Below are 17,885 nucleotides of genomic sequence, written 5' to 3'. Positions count from 1 at the left end.
CGTTTAGGCTTACTGAACAGAGAACGATAAATTTAATCCTTTATTTCCATACCTACACCTCTTTTTGCTGGAATCATTTATAACAAAAGCTATGACGTCCTCTGTTTGGTCCCAGGGGCGTTATGGCTAGGCGGGAAACCGTTACAAGAGACTTTGTAAAACTTAGGAAAATATTTTAAGGGAATAAATTCTTTGGTGAAATAATCTCTGACCTATATTAAAATGCAAGCTCATAGTTATGAACTAGAGATTTGGAGATAAACTTAAACAAAAAGGGCCCCGTGAATGGGGTGCGTGGAATTTGAACAGAATGAAGGTCAAACAGAAGATGACCCGTTAGAATGAGGCTTGCTTTCGAGAATACCGTGAATTCAAGAAGTAGCCCTTGAAGACTGATTAATTAGACAGTTTTTAGATGGGGCATATTTTTTAGAAGTCTTTGCGAGAAGGCGCTTATAAAAGCAGAGGAGGAGTGAGACGGATGGCTAGTCGATCTGGCTATAGTTACTCAGCATCACATTTTATTCCAAACATAAAGAATCACACTTTGCTCACAGTCATAACTTTTCATGCAACATTTAGCGTGAATTTAAAAGTCTTCTGTAGAAGATTCCTAAAAAGCAAAAAGATATAGCGAGATCTGGCTGCATTTTTAGCCTCGAAGCTCAAAGAAATCGAAGAGCTGCTTGCATATGATGGAAATGCCCTTTCAAAGATCTCCAGCTTAGCAAAAGTTGACCGAAGAACTCTCTGAGAAGTGCTTTTGTTCGGGCATGGCGCCACTGGGGGGGGGGGGGCATTTTGCATGTGTAAACGTGGCATACTGAAAATACTCGAGACAAAGAAGATGCACTTTTCTGTTCAAGAAGTAAAATTCTCTCAATAAATACAACAGCTTCTTGTTATTCACATCGATGTGCACTCTGAACCAAAGGTCACACTTACTTTCTTTCCTCCCTTTCCAATTTTTTTCAAAATATCAACAATCAATGCTTTCCTGAGAATCGACTAATCGTCTATTCTGAGCGATATAATAGTTTCTTTAATTTTAATCCAGGAGATGCACTTTCAGCCATTCCAGGAGGCCTAAATTCAAAACTTCTCTTTCGCGTCGGGCCCAACCATGGTGTCACTAAATTTGATTTGATGGCGCCATCTCTGTTGTTGTGTTATTACTATTTATGCTGTTTTTCCCAACTGCCCCGCTCGCACCAATAGCAAAAAATGGTTTTTTCTGAAAAGAATTGGCCCCTTTATGGTTATTTCTTCCCGGCCCTCTTCTAGGAGCCACAACGCCCCTGTTGGGTCCTCATTCTATTGAGCCCCTTCAGCTTCCCTATCAAGCTTATTTCAAATATGCAACCTTTCTAAGCAAAGATTGAATATCCTTCATTCTACATCTCTACCATAGCCTTGCTTGTACGGAAAAAGATACAACAATTTAGCGACAGTATATGATGTTAGTTTTCTTAACATTTCCAATTTCAATTGTAGCGAACTTTTTTACTCCTGTTATGCCTTTTTAGTAGTCTTTGAGACTGGTTCAAAGCAGTAGAGAGTAGGTGTTCTTATACTGAGAAGTCCATCTTAAAGGGCCTCTTTTCATTTGGTGTGAATTTGACGAAACAATCTTCTCAACCTAGAGATTTGCAAAGCAAAAATAGCAATTCCCTTGGAAAATGACCAACAATTTTCTCCGTACAATCTTGTAAACTGTACAGATACATCTTAACTGAAATGGCATTATGTATCTTTTGAAATTTTTCAAATTAGTTTTCATAGAAGCCCTACCCCTGACCCCCACAATTCCGCAAGTGAGCCCCTATTATTGAGCCTCGGTTTGATTTAGCTGACGACAGCACCGCCGCTGCTCATTTCATTTGAAGCAAACATGGTCGCTGAACACAAGCATTTACAACTGTACGGCATGGAATCTAAGCACTTTGTTTTCCAAGCAGTTTTCAAGTACAAAGAAAATGTCTCTAAATGTAGGTGCTACTTATTACAAAATTTCGTTGAGGCTGGGGGTTATTTTGTGTTTTAGTATATAACACATTATTATTAATTATTACAAACCCAATCTTGGATGTTCTTTCCTTTTCATTTTTCATTCACATTCTTCTCTTTAAATCGCTATTGCAGTTTTCTAAGCCTTTATTTCGTCACCTATACACGTCAAACCGGGCATATGACCTAGATAGCTCCTTGTGGGTTCTTTTCATATCTCTGACAGCAAACATTTTAAACTTCGAACCACCTACTGTATGTAGTTTTCCTTTTTGAAAAAAAATATTGTTATTTGTGATTCATGTATTAAATACAAATGTTGTAGTTAATTATTGCTGTGAATGAAATTTTTGAGCTGAGTTGAGTTGAGCATTTTGGGTGGCTCAATATTTCAGTTTTAAGTCAATTGTTGACTGACTTTTTGCTCGACCCCCATCAAGTTTTTTTTAATTTTAATAGTTCATTATGGATAACTCTAGCCAATTTCTTCTACACTTAAACATAGAGAAAAGGTTTGGAAACATGTGTGATTTTTGCTGCTCCCTATAGCTGCAAGCAGCAGCGCTTACAACTGATTTCTCCAAATTTCTGTTGTTGGAGCATCAGTCTTGAGCAGAAAATCACAATTTGTGAAATTTTATTGTCTTGAAAAATGACTGTACTGTTTCTATTGTACATTGATATCTCAATGAACCTTTTAATATACTAAGAGTGTGACTGATTCCAATTTCCTCATTTTAGATGCTGTTCTTATGATTTGAATTAATGCTACACATGGAATATGGATTTAGATGCGTTACTTTGTGAGCATGAAGCCGTTGCTATTAACAATCCCTGTCCAGAAAGATGCATCAAACTCCTGCAGCTTTGGAAGTCTATTTTCAGCATGAAGGAAGAGGTGTTTAATTTCACTTCTGTGAAAAGATGTTTTCTGTTTAAGAGTGTTCTAGATTCCTTGAATCCCCTTGCTTGCACAAGTCTCAAAGGAAATGACCACAAATATTGCAATGCAGCAAGAAACTGCCAGCTTCTTGTGTTGTCTTTCATAAATATTGGGCTTGAACAGCTTGAAAAATTTTCTTTGAATCCGAAGCATGCCAACAACTTTGATTTTGCTAAAGAATGCAGTAATGATAACAAAGACAGCCTCTCTGAAAATCAAAGAGCATGTACTACAGAAAGGTGTTATCTGGACACACAAAATGCAATACTGATTACCTTGCACTTGATAAAACGATCAGACTGTTTTGTGACCTACAAATCATTAGCTGTTTTCTCAAAATGGTTTAACTTGTATCCTGACTCTTTAACACAGCATCTTGACGTTATCAAGACCACATTTAGCTACTTGCTTGATAGAAGAAAGACTGAGCTTTATGGTATTGTCTCAAGCCTATTAAAATTAATGAGAAAGGAGATGCAAGTGGATATTGAGCAGATAAATTTCATGACTATGAAGAAGATAACGTCTCAGATCAGGCTCATTACTGCCATCTTGAAAGTTACCAGTTTCCCAGCAAAATCAGAATCAAGCTGTCTAACCTTTTTTCATAATGAAACTGAAGATGATGTAGAGAACATCAACAAACTGAGAGCTATCAAGCAGGCAAAAAAACTTGCAAAAGTCTCTTATGAAAAGAGGCAGATTCTCAAAATGCAAGTCCTTGAATATTCCAAAACAGAGCTTACTGGTGAAATCGAAATTCTATTGTCAGAAGTTTATCATGTCTTGAAAAGTAATGAACCAATTTGGGAGGATTTATTCATATCAATGGAAATAAACTCTTTTCAGTCCTTTATCAGACTGAGGATTTTACTCCATGATTTGGATAATTGCAGCTGTCCATCTTTTGAGATGAAAATCCTTGGTCTAAGAATTGTTAAGTCTTTCTTAGAGATGAAATTGGATAGATTTCTTTCCGGTGATTTTCATAGAGTACACGGATTTGGAGGGACTTCTTTTGAAAAGGATTCAGCTTGTAGAGGATATGATATTTTAAATTGTGCTGATGGTTATAATAGTTGGACATTTGCAAACACTAGGATGCTTGTATTGATAACATTAAAAAGTTTTTTGGTTGTTCTTGAATCAGAAGAGCAAGATGGTTTATCTGGTAAGTTTTTTATTATTTTATTGACAGTCGTTGATGACAAGGGACAAACAAGCTTCTGGATTCAGAAAATACAGACCAGCTAAATGCCTAAAATAATCACTTGACTGTTCTGTGCAGAAGCCAAAAGATAGTCAGCAAAATACATGCTTTGTCTTCCTTATGTTGTTGTTGTTGGTATCAACAGAGGCAGATCTAGGACAGACGTTGCTAGAGAATTCGCCAAAGAAACTATTGATTAAAAATTTTAATAGTTTCCATTTTATTTGTTGTTGCAAAAATCTGACTTATGCTTCTGCATAGGTTGATTTAGTCTGGATCTGCCTCTGATAGGTAGTTTTAACAATGCTACTAGCTATGGTTATCAAGCTGTATTCTGGCCAAACTCACTGTGACCAAATCTCATTATTTCTTTGCTTGAAATTGTAGAGAGTGTGTGACTTTCCTTACTATATGTGAAAGTTTATGTGATTATGTCAGAGAAGGTGTCAGAGAAAATGTCAGATATAGAACCCTAGTCTCGCTGATCTGTAATTTGTAACTCTAGCACTAAACCATCCATGCACCTGACTATTAACTTTAAGTTCCACCACAATTATTCTTCCTTTGAAAGCCATCTTCGCTGGTACATTTCATGGTTTTTTTAAATTGAGGCCTATTTCAAGGCATTTAAGTCATGACCTATCAGACCTTTGCATACAAGATTCTGAAGAAAAAAAGGTTGATTTTTATTTTATAAGAAATAGTAAGAACGATTAGACACATTTTTAACTGCTGCAAGACTTCAAGACTTCTAAGTTTGAAACATTCTTTCTAGATGGATATAAGTTTCAAGGAATCAAGGCCTTCTGAAATAGATTATGTTTAGTACTGGATCATTATTGGATTGTAAATGAAGTCTTTTATTGTTGCAACATAACCTTCCTTAACAAATTCATATCTAGTTTTCTTTAAACCATTGTTTCTTTGCAGTTTCTGGTTCACCTGTCTTCGCCATTGACAACTCTTGTCGGCTCTTTGAACAAATTGCATTGTTGCTTCTTAATGTCAAACAAATAGAAAGCAAGCAGTTACTGCTTCAACAATTTCCAAGCCTCTTAGTTAACCTGATGATGGATGAAGACGATCAGCTTTGTGAAGCAGTTTTTCTCCTACTTAAGATTTGCAGAAGACTTACTGAAGGAAGCAGCAGCTCTAGGTTTGATTTATAATCATCATTACTTCTAATACATTTAAAGTCAATTTTCATTTAGTACCTTCTTAATTAAGGTTGATCATTTTGTTTGGAACCAAAATTAAAATTTTGAATTTTTTCTTCTGAAAGTTTATCAGAAAATACTTATGGTATGAACTGGAATAGAAAAACAGATGACATATTTTTTCCTCCTGGGTTCTGGCAACCCTCCTTTTGAAAACTCGCAATAGAGCTTTATTTGTTTAAAAACTGTCAATATACGCAACTGGCATGATTTGGATCATGTCATGATTCAAATTGTTGTTTGTGATTCAAGTCATAATTCAAAATCATGATGTCTTAAGACTTGCATGAGTCATTTCATCACAATGACATGCCACTTAAAATATGATTTCTACCATATTCTTTGCAATTAGAGTCAATAGAAAACAAAACTAGGTTTAGCAAAACATCTTTGCTATTTCATTTAATACTGATTATAATAGCTCCAGAAAATGAACAAGTAGTGCATTAATTGGTAAATATTTTACAGACAGATTTTTTGGAGGATGAGTCATTACAAGTCAAAGCTGAGACAATAGCTGTTTATCGAAACCATTAAAATTTCATGATACTCCATGTTTCGGGAGTTGTCATTTTTTATGGTGGATACAGGGGTGAAGAATTCGAGACAGATCAGAATATTTTCTTACCCCATTCATTAAACCCAATAATAATTGAGAGCCCATTAATACACAATAATTAAATAATTTAATACCCCAGTATTTTCTATTCTTTTCATACATCCAATTCTTTCTTTTTCACTATATCAGAATCTTGTGTGACCTGAAATGTAATCCAGTGAAATCTGCTAGACTTGTTAATATCATTAGCCATTGTCAAGGAAATTATTTTTTGAATCAGGCTCTTTGATACAATAGCAACTTCCTGCAGCTAACATTTGCTTCTAGTTATGCTATTAAATCATGGTGATGATCCATATTTTTCCAATCTGCACTAATTAATATTTTAGTGCACCATGTCAGTTTCTAAGTTTGTGATACTTGTCCTTTAGAAAAGTTGTGTTGTTATATACATTGACGCAAAACAATAACCATTGTTTTATGCAAGATGTTTCAATTATACCTCTCTGGAAATGTACAAAAAAATTGATACTCTGTCAGAAATTTGTGAAAAAATTTGATAACCTACTAAAGCAAGGCCGAAAGCTTTCATATTCCTCCAAAAGTTCTTCCACTCTGGTGCCCAACATTAAAAATAACAACTGCCAATAATTAGTTTGTTTTGAAGAAAGCTTCATATGCAATTGCTCAGTTGTGATTTGTGATTTCATTTGCTAATGATTTGCTATGATAGTATCATTATATTTGACAGGAACAGTCCTAGACCCAACGACTTGAAATCCAGTATTGCCAATTTCTTGCCACATGAGCTGTTCTATTGTCTACTGGAGGCACTGTCTTTTGATCATATGGTTTGCATTGATTGGTTAATTTGCAATGAAACCTGCTTCTGTGAAGCATTAGTGCTCTATCTGGAAACAATTTTATCCAGCTTCAAATCTTTCGTGATCTCTCTCAGTGATGACCACGAGGGTTGTATGACGAGAAGAAATGAATCTAATGAAGAATTTTGCTTTGGTTTTGGAACAAGAATTTTCAATGATGAATATCTAGAAAAAGATCTTCCAGTTTATCAGCATGGTAATGCCACGAGTTCCTCGAATGAAATTCGGTCAAAGGAACATTCTGTTCATCCAAGTAAGCTGTTAGAACAAAACTACCCATTTTGTCCCATAGAAGACACCATAGAAGGCAGTAATTCTAAATCTGAAAATCTTGGCCAAAGGAACCAGGAAGTTGAAGCTCTTAAAGAAATGAAAGTTGGAAATCTAAAAGAAAGTCGATGGATTTCTTTTTGCACATCGAATCCAAAAATCGCTGACAGAGACACTGAATATACAGAAGAGCTTTGCAAAGAGATAGAATCAAAGTCAGATGAAAAATTGATATCCCTGGTAGACTACGAGAGCTCAGACTCCGAAGATGAATCTTCTAGTATCGCTAATACTACTGCTATTGTCTCGCAGCAGATGGTCGAAGATTCTGTAAGGATTGTCAATAAAAATAATCTTGTTTGCTGTAGCAGTCTTGAGACTGGTGATGCTGATAACAAAGGACGTTGTGAAATAACCATGTGCAAAACAGACGAGTGGGAGGAAAGAAAAGCTGGTAAAAAGTTAGAAAATATTATGGATTTATTTGTTCGCTTGCGTCTGAAGCTTGAAAGAATATCTGGAAACATGTTGTCTGAGAAGAATTTCAATGATGTAATCACCTTGTTGGTCGATGTGGAGGATTTGTACGATTATGAGTCAACCTGAACGTGAGTCTTTAATGCTGTTGATCTTCCATTTTGCTATGTTATTGGGTTTGGAGATGCTTAAAAATAAGGAAACAATTTACTATTCCAAGGACTGTATACCCGCAAATTGCCTTGCATGAATAAAATCGAACTCCCTATTTATCAACCAAAGTGTCACGCCTTTAATCGTTACACCGGCCTTTGGTTGTAATTGCAATGATATTGCATTGTTCGCTTATTGAAGAATTCATTGAAGTACAATACCTACGTCACCTCATGCAAAGATGATGTTAATATTTCTTACTATTTAAGACTGAAAAGTATAAGGGTTTTTATTTCTCAACATTATCGATTCCTGTGATCCGAATATATGAATTAACAAATATCCTGTACTGGCCATGTCTAAATACTAACTGGCATTTTCAATCTGTTTGCACGCAATACATATTTATGCATGCGCATCACCCCCGAAAGTATTGCAGTCCTTCTAAGGCAATGTCTTGCGTATTCCAGAGCGGCTGAAAAGACTGACGGATGTTTTTTGGGAAAATTGCATCTGACTCTGAGTGGAAACTGCCCCAGAAACCTTTTCGGCAAACTTCTAAGGCATGTCCTTCTAAGGCAATATCTTGCGTGTTCCACAGCGGCTGAAAAGACTGACGGATGTTTTTTGGGAAAATTGCATCTGACTCTGAGTGGAAACTGCCCCAGAAACCTTTTCGGCAAACTTCTAAGGCATGTCCTTCTAAGGCAATTTCTTGCGTGTTCCACCGCAGCTGAAAAGACTGACGGATGTTTTTTGGGAAAATTGCATCTGACTCTGAGTGGAAACTGCCCCAGAAACCTTTTCGGCAAACTTCTAAGGCATGTCCTTCTAAGGCAATATCTTGCGTGTTCCACCGCAGCTGAAAAGACTGACGGATGTTTTTTGGGAAAATTGCATCTGACTCTGAGTGGAAACTGCCCCAGAAACCTTTTCGGCAAACTTCTAAGGCATGTCCTTCTAAGGCAATATCTTGCGTGTTCCACAGCGGCTGAAAAGACTGACGGATGTTTTTTGGGAAAATTGCATCTGACTCTGAGTGGAAACTGCCCCAGAAACCTTTTCAGCAAACTTCTAAGATATGTCCTTCTAAGGCAATATCTTGCGTGTTCCACAGTGGCTGAAAAGACTGACGGATGTTTTTTGGGAAAATTGCATCTGACTCTGAGTGGAAACTGCCCCAGAAACCTTTTCAGCAAACTTCGCCACATCAAAGTCAGCCGCTTTCAGCCTCCACGTTCTTAAATTGAACAACATACTTCAGATTCTTCAGTGTTTGTTTAGCTCATGGCTTTTCGGGACAAGTGAATCCTCACTGTTTGTGTGGCCCGGTAGAGATACTAATATGGTCTACAAATGGTTGTCAAAATATATTTTATTGCTTTCAAAACCCAAATCGACGCATTTACACTTTAATTCAAAAGCCATGGATGCCGGCTAGTTTACCTCATATGAAATAGGGCTGTGTCGACTTTTATGCTAAAGAGATTTGGGGGAAACTCTTAACCCTTAAAAATTGATGAAAATTCATTGTCTCTAATGAGTTATCTCTTTTATTCCTGCCTTCTCAAGTAATTGTGCTTCTCCATTAAATTTCTTACGACACTGTAGTCATTCGGTTTGTCGGTTACTTTCGTTGGAAATTTGCATAGTTCATCATTCTTCAGTGAGATGCAGCCGTTGTTTCAAAGATCAATCATATTTCCTATCCATTTCTTGAGTCTATAGAATCAAATGCTGCATGCAAAATACGAAATCAGAGCAAGAAAGTAATTGAGTTTGCCTTAGAATTGGATTCGAAGGAGACCTTTTCTGCAGAAGCTTGCTTATTCGGATTTCCCAGTACTTCATTAAGCTGGCTTATCGAAATTAAGGCCCTTAAAAAGATTAATTTAATTGAAAAGAGTTACAATGTTCTATGACTCTGAAACCTTTGGAGTTAAAATGCCAGAAGACAGATCTCTAATCGCGGTCTGCTCTGCAAATCAAATGTTTTTCTCCATGATGAATCTAGTTAAGGTCTCAAGGAGCCAATGACTGCAGGGTTTTAAAAACTCCCGCACTTTTACATGAGAGATTTTGCTCCAGCAATCACCGAGAATTGAAAGTCGTCAATCCGATCATCAAAGAGAATCAAATCTCATTTCTTTTTCAATACTAATATTTCATTGACAAACGAATATTGAGATAGATACATCATTCAGTAGAGTTTTATTCTGTAAAGTTCGACTTGTTTTTATTTCAATGAACGTTTTATTAACTGGCTTGGAAGCGGTGTAATTACGATAAATAAAATTGGAAAATTCAGCCACTCACACCATAAACAGAGCAACTTTGATTTACAAAGACCGGCGATGAAGTGCCTTGACTTCAACGGCTGTAACCAAGAACACAAAATTGGATTCTTTATCATTTATTGATAGCTTTTGTGTAGGTATCCTTTCTCTTGTGCTTTGTTCTTTGTTTTTGATCTTTTTGCGATTTAGGGGGTCTTATAGGAGAGCATATAATTTTTTTGAAACAGATTATGGTAACTCACACTGAAACGTTTAGTCATTGCAAAAGGTCAGTCTTTTCTTAAAGCCCAAGTTGGGAGAGACGAGCTGGAAAGAAGTCTGGGTACTGCAATCTTTTTTAATCCTCTCTTTCCTTGTCAATAGTTTTTATTTAAAAATTTGTAAACAGTGGTGGGTTGAAATGTGATTTGGCAGTAGCATCATTTGGTAAGTCTGGTGAAAGGGTTTTTTATAAACTACATCTTTATTATTTCTTTTAAAAGGCATTAGTTAGATAATGATCGCGACATTTAACAAGAAAACCATTTTTCCTCCATATATGGGTGTTATAACCAATGTCTTCTTGTATATATTTTGTGTGTGTATATATATTTTGTATATATAAGAACAAATTAACTAGAGACCAGCACTAAAACTTCCGTAAAACACTGTGTTCTGTTTATGGAAAATTTACAAGGCTCAATTCTTGTCCGCTTATTAACTGGTTGCTTATTTTAAAAGTTCCATTGAAGTTTTATATTTACTGTAAAAGATATTTCTGTTGCTCTCACAAGCATAAACTGAGTTACTGATTGATTCATTACAAAATTTCTGCATGTCGTTTTAATAAAGATTTATCTAAACAAACTATCCAATCTTAATGCGCCAAATCCTCTTTTGGTCATGCTTTGTACAACGAGTTCGATCTTGCTTTTTCTAATGGGGTCTTGGTAGGATGAAGAAAGGTTGTGTTGTAACATTTGTCATCAGACGTATAATCTATGGATGTACAGTAGAAACCCGCATAAAAGAATCTAGGTTTTTTCTGACAGCCTGAATAGGTTCTTAATTAACAGTCTGCTATTCTAAATTCCAGTCTAAAAGGTTCTTAACACGGTTCTTATATACAGTAGAAACCCGCATAGGTTTTTTTCTGGCAGCCTGAATGGGTTCTTAATTAACAGGCTGCTATAGAATAGATTCCAAATTCCAGTCTAAAAGGTTCTTGACAAGGTTCTTATATACATACAGGCCTTGCACACATTAACAATGTTTTCCACCGCAAGAATTCTAATGGACACACCTAAACCAGCTTTTTTATGTTGAATTTCAACCAATCAAATGAATTTGTGTTGTTAGATTGTCCAATTAGAATGCAACATACCATAACCTGATTTATCCAAAAAACCCTTTTTCTTATCTATTTATAAGAACCTTTCCAAATTTCAGCCTTTAGGGGGTTCCTAATTATTGGGTTTCAAAGATTAAATTTCAGACTCGATGTTCTTATAATTACAGATTTTTTACGCGGGTTTCTACTGTAAGGGCCTACTTGATTTAAAAGATTTCAAATAAGTAGAGGCAGGAGGCACAAGGTAATGTTGACACGCTGTTCTGATCATAGGTTGAACGCTGACATGGATAACATAGGGAAAATCGACTTTCTTTGCCAAATTGCAAGGTTGACTACATTTCGACTGAACGCGCAAATTTGTGCTAATTTTAAGCTATGTTAATGTTGATTCCGGTGAAATTGTGAACAAGATTTCTGTAAAAAGTATTTTTAGTGAGCTCGTTTCACTGAGGAGTTAAAATAAGATTTTTAAACTGATTTGACAATCTGTTTTGGGAAAATAACCAGTCACTGTCGGTATGTGAATCTGACAAACCAAACATTCTTAGTTCCTTAGGACCAAAGCATGGTGATAATGCATGTTTCTATTTCATCCATTGTTTACTTCATCCATTTGAATTCCGTTTTAGCAGATCATTTAGTTCATACAGTTTTTTACTATTTTCTTTCTGTAATGTAGTGCCTATGAATTTTGCTGTATAATAAATTATGGTACCTACTCTCACTTCATGCGGCGACCGTTTCTATTAAGACGATACCCTCATCATTCATAAGTGCTAATTTAATCACGATGGGGTGCAAGCCCGCCGAGAATGGGGCAAGGGACAAATCACCCAAGCCCAAAATTTATATTGAAGTTTCTTTCCATAGCAACAACAATAATCGCAGTTATGTTAACGTCACAACGGGCTCAATCTTTCGTCTTGCCCCAGGCCCCAAAAAAGTCTCGGCAGGTCTGAAAACATTTATGATGAAACAAAGAACAGGAGCCTTTATGAACAGATAGATATAAAACATTTTGGCTACGGTCCAACCAGGTTATTACTTTGAAAACTTATATTTATACCCTGGGCACACAATGTACAGAAATAGAATCATGTTTTTCATAAAACATAAAGATAAGGAAAACCATACGAGTTGTCAGAGCTAAAGTCTTCACGTGTCTCATCACGTGTCTCATTTGTGAAGGCCCTGTAATTGCTGTTTGCAAAATATTCTTTATTTTTGAATATAAATGGAATTTAGTTGCAACAAATTATTTTGATATTATGGCGCTTTGCAAATGTACGCACTTTCTATGCTGTTGCCATTTGTTTCGTGGCCACACACGTCATGGGATTTTGGGCAGTGGTTTCCACGGGGATATCACTAATTATTGCACTATAGCAAGCTTTCCAAACAAGTGTAAACAGTTTGAATACGAAGGGCTCTGTAATGTTCTAAACGAGGCTATTGTATAACGAGGTTTATCATAATGTATCACCACTGATCTCTATAAAAGACTGGATCGAGCTTCTGCCGTTTCAGACCGAGGTCGATGTTGCTTGTCCGCGTGAGACCCATCTTACCAATAACGTCAGAAGTTCAAATTTCCAAGTTAAGTTATTGGATGTAAATTTAAGTTGAAAAACAGCTGAATTGTAACTATAGAAATTTCCCAACGTTCGATGTGATCAAATATGTTAATTGTCTTGCTACACGCTGCGTCCCATGCGCTGTATGTTCTGCTTTATTGAAAAGTTGGTCAATTGGAGATAGAGGCACAGAATAGAAATGTCATTTATATTCTGTTATAGAGGTACAATCACTGCCAAAATTACTTGGAACACCTAACTCTTTGCGCTGTGCTTTTTCTATTTTTCATTTGTTTTCTTGAAAACTACCACTTCCGCCCCCTTTTCCCCCAAAACAATGTTGAAAGTATAGAAAAATATCAAACAACTCACAAGAAAAAGCGTACTCCATAACCCCTTTCTTTTTTCTATAGTAAATCAACATTGTTCCTAGGGGTAGATGGGGATGGCTGGATTTGCCTTTGAAAACCTACGTTAGTGTTCCAAGACTTTTGGCAGTGATTGTAGGTAGTTTGTAAGAAGTACTTTTTGACATTGTGTACCCCGTTTAGCTCTCATGTCGGTACCTTTCGGTGTTTCGCGGTGAACGGTGAGTCCCACGGTTCTAGAGCCCAATCAAATTTAGCGGGCCTCGGTTCTCACTTGGCTCAAACAATAAGGGCCTGTTTACATGAAGTGGGCTAGTTTCCGCAGGTGAGATCGTATTCGCAAGTGTTTATATGAGGACGCGATTTATCCCACTTGGGTGGGATGGCCTCTTATATTTAATATTGTAAATGAGGTTTTTTAGTTTATGGCGCCACAGTTTTCCTTAACAATGGCGAATATCAGTTGGATTCCTTTTCTGACCGTTGGATTATACGTTATGCTCGGATTCGTACTTCAGTTAGACGATCGACATTTTCGCTAGTGTCATTTCAATCGAGAAAACGTTTGAATTCTCTAGGTTTCTGTACGCTTTTACTAGTTTTAGCAGAAGAGCCCGAGCTGTTGCTGCCGATTCGTAGAACATTATGATTTGGTTAAATTTGGCGCAAACCTTCTTTACGCAGAGAGTGGGCTAGCCCACCTGATTACGTTTACATGGATAATTTCCATCCCACCTGATGCGGATCCCACTCGTCCTTCTCGCGGATCTCACCTGAGCGGGCTGAACCACTCTCCATGTAAACGCAAATACAGAGAACAAAGGAATGTATAGAAAGCACAGATCCCACTTGGGTTAACCAGCCCACTTCATGCAAGCAGGCCCTAAGAAGCTCACCATCACCAGTCCATGCTGTACAGCCTCACCATCACCAGTCCATGCTGTACAAGAAAAGCACCCTAAGGCTAGAGTTACACTATACCGGATTGCTATGAGAGCGGAGCAGAGCGGAGTAACTTTTACTCCGGAGTGATATTTAGGGCAGCAGTAACACTACGACGCTCCACTCGCTCACAAGCCTGTATTCCTTTGCATTTCTGGTACACAAAATCCACCAGATTAAATTTTTTGATGATATTTTCGAGTTACAGTCTTTGGCAGTCTGTGACAACTCTCGCCCATGAGGGACATCAAGGTGTTGTGAGAACAAAGCAGTACTTACGGATGCATTTATGGTTTCCTGGATTAGATAAGATGGTCGAAACAGAAGTTGCACAATGCATGGGATGCCAAGCAAACATAGATATTCATCAGCAAGAGCCACTCAAGCCAACAGAACTACCCACAGAACCATGGTCAAAACTTGCTACAGACCTATATGGGCCATTAGACACTGGTGAATACCTGCTGGTTGTACGATGTCTGTATTCCAGGTTTCCTGTGGTTGAAATCTTGCGCTCAACTTCTGGTACAAAAGTCATACCAGCAAAGGACAAAATTCTCTCAACTTTAGGAATCCCAGACGAAATAGCTAGTGACAATGGGCCACCGTATAACAGTGAGGAATATATGGGTTTTGAGCACAGAAAGAAAATATCATATGCACCATGAGCAAATGACATGGCCGGAAACTTCATGAAAAATCTCGGAAAACTCATTCGCTCCTCCACAGAAGAGCGTCTAAGCTGGAGACAAGAATTGCAGAAGTAACTGAGGGCCCATAGAGCTACTCCACACACAATGACAAAGCATTCTCCAGCCAGTCTCCTTTTCAATGGACGAAGATACAAGACACGCCTTCCTGCACCTACTAGCAAGAAAACATTGCTCGATGACAGAGAGGTGCGTACAAAAGATGCTAGCAGCAAAGCAACAGCAAAATGCAGATAGCAAGAGCTATGTAAAGCAACTAGACATTAAAGTGGGGGATACAGTTTTGTGTCGACAAGCAAAGCTTAACAAGAGAACGACACCTTTCAACAGAGAGCCAATGGTTGTTTTGAAGAGAAAAGGTAGTTTAGTTACAGCCAGAAATGCAACAAGAACCGTCACAAGACATATTACATTTTTCAAGAAAACACATCTGCAAAGGTTGGAGGGAAACACATCAACGTGTGAAGAAGACTATACCACACAACCACTGTCACCTGACACTGATGAAAGAGAAGGGAATGCCATTCCACCAAATGAAGTAGAGGGTAGAGTGCCAATAGGGAAATCGGTGAGAATAAGACAAGCACCTGCTAGATGCAGAGATGAAAACTTTCAGACCGAGTTTTGATCTAACAGTGCAGCAGACACAATAGACCTATATTATGCGTAGTTTATCATTCATGTTATGTTATGTTTGTTTTGTTAATTAGCGAAGGATGTAATGTTCTAAACGAGGCTATTGTACAACGAGGTTTATTATTATGTAACACAAGTAACAGAAGCACGTCTGTAATGTGTGTGAACCTTCTAACCAGGTAATTTTTGGTGTTTATTTTTTGGGTTATTTGAGGCTCGGGTGTCCTTGATGTTGTTTTTATTTAACATAGATTTTTCTAGATTCACACACTATAAATTGCTTCTAAGACCATTAAATAACAGCTTTGCTTGAATTTTTAAGGTGTATGGGCGGCTACATGATGAATCGAAGTGCGAAACACTTTCAAGTAAACCTTTGGTTAAAATCCTATTTTGCATATCGGAAAATTTTTTTGCTCGGTAGAATTCTCTATTTGCCAAATTGAACTGTCCCCTGTTTAAAATTCCTCTGTTTTGTTGACATGAGAGAAAATTTCCAAAAAATACATTCGTTTTTCCTTCTGCTTCTACATTTTAGGTTGGGCATGTTCTTACATCTTTCTTTTTTTCGCAAATAGAGCCTCGGTGTTCCTATAAAGTTTCTTTACCTTTATATAAAATAAATTGAGACTAGGATTGCAGGAACAAGCAATTTGACCCTGTTTGGTTTGCCTCCCCTGAGGTAAAGGTTTTTAAAGGGAAAAATAATTTTTTGGACCGATTTTTTTCTGGTCAGATCAAACCATATCGTGAATTGGTGACTTCTATGTAGATATGGATTCACTCATTTTGTGTAGTTTTGCAGATGTAAATTTTTTAATAATTAATGTGAAATTACAATGGGCAAATTGCTTAGCAGTTGAAGACTTATTTTCTTACTTTTCAGTTTAAAAAGAATGATTGAATGAAATTATGAATTTTTTCATGATTTTTTATCGTATCTCAATGCGAAACCCCCGTATCACACGACGGCAACAAAACTCTTCAGTGCAAAACACTTGGCCTTATCAATAAGATGCTGTTAGGTATGAGCTCATGGGTGCACAGGTGATTCCGTTGTGACGTGAGAAAGCGATCCTTGTGTTTTACGCTCTCCGGTCCCAGTGGGAAATGCCTGAACATTGCATTCGACTCAAGACTGCGTCGTAAACTAATATAAACTCTATGTGCAGTTATCTTAGGAAGCGACGCAGTGAAAGAACTGCTTATTTGAAAAAAATGAAGCTGTGTGACCTCTAAAAAGCCGCATTTTTGTACGAAACACCTAAAAACCGAGTAAAAAATCATTAATATTTGCAATATCCTACAGAAACGCGATAAACGGCTCGACAGATGATTTATCCTACGCAAACATTTGTACCGAAAGAGTTGACTAATTTGATCATTGATTTAGCTTCTAAAACTACTGATCTCTACCTGATCATTATTGATTTCTTCGTTTTTTATGATAATTACAATGTTACTAAAAATATGACATCTTACGTCAGTTTGTGTGTTCTGGTGCACTTAATATATTTTCAATGAATGTTGAAAAATGGATAACTCTAAACTGGCAGCTGGCAATGGGCTTAAAGTAATTCGATATCGTTATGCTATTGCTCTACTATTGTCGTTATGAGTTTCGAGAATAAATTATTGCATCGCGTTGCTGTTGCTGTCGTTGCTGTTGTTGTTGTTGCTGTTGTTGCTGTTTGCATCCATGAAAAGCTTTTTTATGTGTCTCTTTACTTTATATACATAAAAAGTCAGGAATATTTGTATGAAAACAGAACTTAGGAAAGCTGTAAGAAGCAGCGACATGCAGCTCAAGCAAGACTAAGATTCGCCCAAAGTATATCTATAAAGCATACGTTGACAGTTTATTTGTACCATATACATAAACAGTACATTTTCATTTTGCGTCATGTACGGTGTCGTCAAATCCTTTATAGAGGTTTCCTATTGCGTGACATTGTAGAATCGTTGGGCATGTAAACTCTTCTTTCTCAGTAACTGCTAAGAAGATGCTGTTGTAAACATCCTGTCGTTAGTAACCTCTTTCGCTAAGGAAGGTTTAAAATTGTGCTGAATAAAGAGATCATCGCTAAGGTCACGTATATGGGTGCATTTTCACGCTTAATATCGAATTTACACATTCATGGGCGTTGCTCCTGAAACGGGAGTAGCTGCATAAGATCAATCAAGTTCTTTCTGCCTCTTCATTTCATGCCCCGCACTTCTTATTCTGTCGGTTCTCTTCCCTGGAAGAAGGAATGTTTGGTTTACAGGAGTAAGTGCTACAAGATGTGGCGTGTGAATTAGCAGC

General features: G+C 37.1%; 2 protein-coding genes across 4 annotated transcripts in view; both read left to right on the top strand.

Annotated features, from left to right (window-relative positions):
• Positions 1-1,838: 1,838 nt before the first annotated feature.
• LOC135687121 (uncharacterized) overlaps positions 1,839-17,885 on the top strand; it is a 20,836-nt gene continuing 4,789 nt past the window's right edge. The window contains exons 1-5 of one of the 3 annotated variants that reach the window (XM_089114633.1): positions 1,839-1,988; positions 2,749-4,121; positions 5,091-5,316; positions 6,688-7,698; positions 8,191-17,326. In XM_089114633.1, the coding sequence (XP_088970759.1) occupies positions 2,789-4,121; positions 5,091-5,316; positions 6,688-7,696 (2,568 nt within the window). In that variant the 5' untranslated portion in view covers positions 1,839-1,988; positions 2,749-2,788 and the 3' untranslated portion in view covers positions 7,697-7,698; positions 8,191-17,326. Of the gene's footprint in view, positions 1,989-2,748; positions 4,122-5,090; positions 5,317-6,687; positions 17,327-17,885 lie in introns of those variants that run through there. The other 2 variants (XM_065203596.2, XM_065203597.2) reach the window with 2 other exon arrangements.
• LOC135687704 (uncharacterized) lies at positions 14,546-14,902 on the top strand. The gene has a single exon (XM_065204344.2). It carries the CDS (start codon positions 14,546-14,548, stop codon positions 14,900-14,902), a length of 357 nt encoding a protein of 118 aa, XP_065060416.1.

This window comes from Rhopilema esculentum, chromosome 20 (assembly GCF_057945365.1).
Source record: "Rhopilema esculentum isolate cy_ngs chromosome 20, ASM5794536v1, whole genome shotgun sequence".
Lineage (NCBI taxonomy): Eukaryota > Metazoa > Cnidaria > Scyphozoa > Rhizostomeae > Rhizostomatidae > Rhopilema > Rhopilema esculentum.
This window is presented reverse-complemented; position numbering and strand designations above follow the sequence as displayed.

Bases quoted from the DNA above. Each gene is read 5' to 3' on its own strand.
- LOC135687704 (XM_065204344.2), top strand. From the start codon at position 14,546: ATGGTCGAAACAGAAGTTGCACAATGCATGGGATGCCAAGCAAACATA.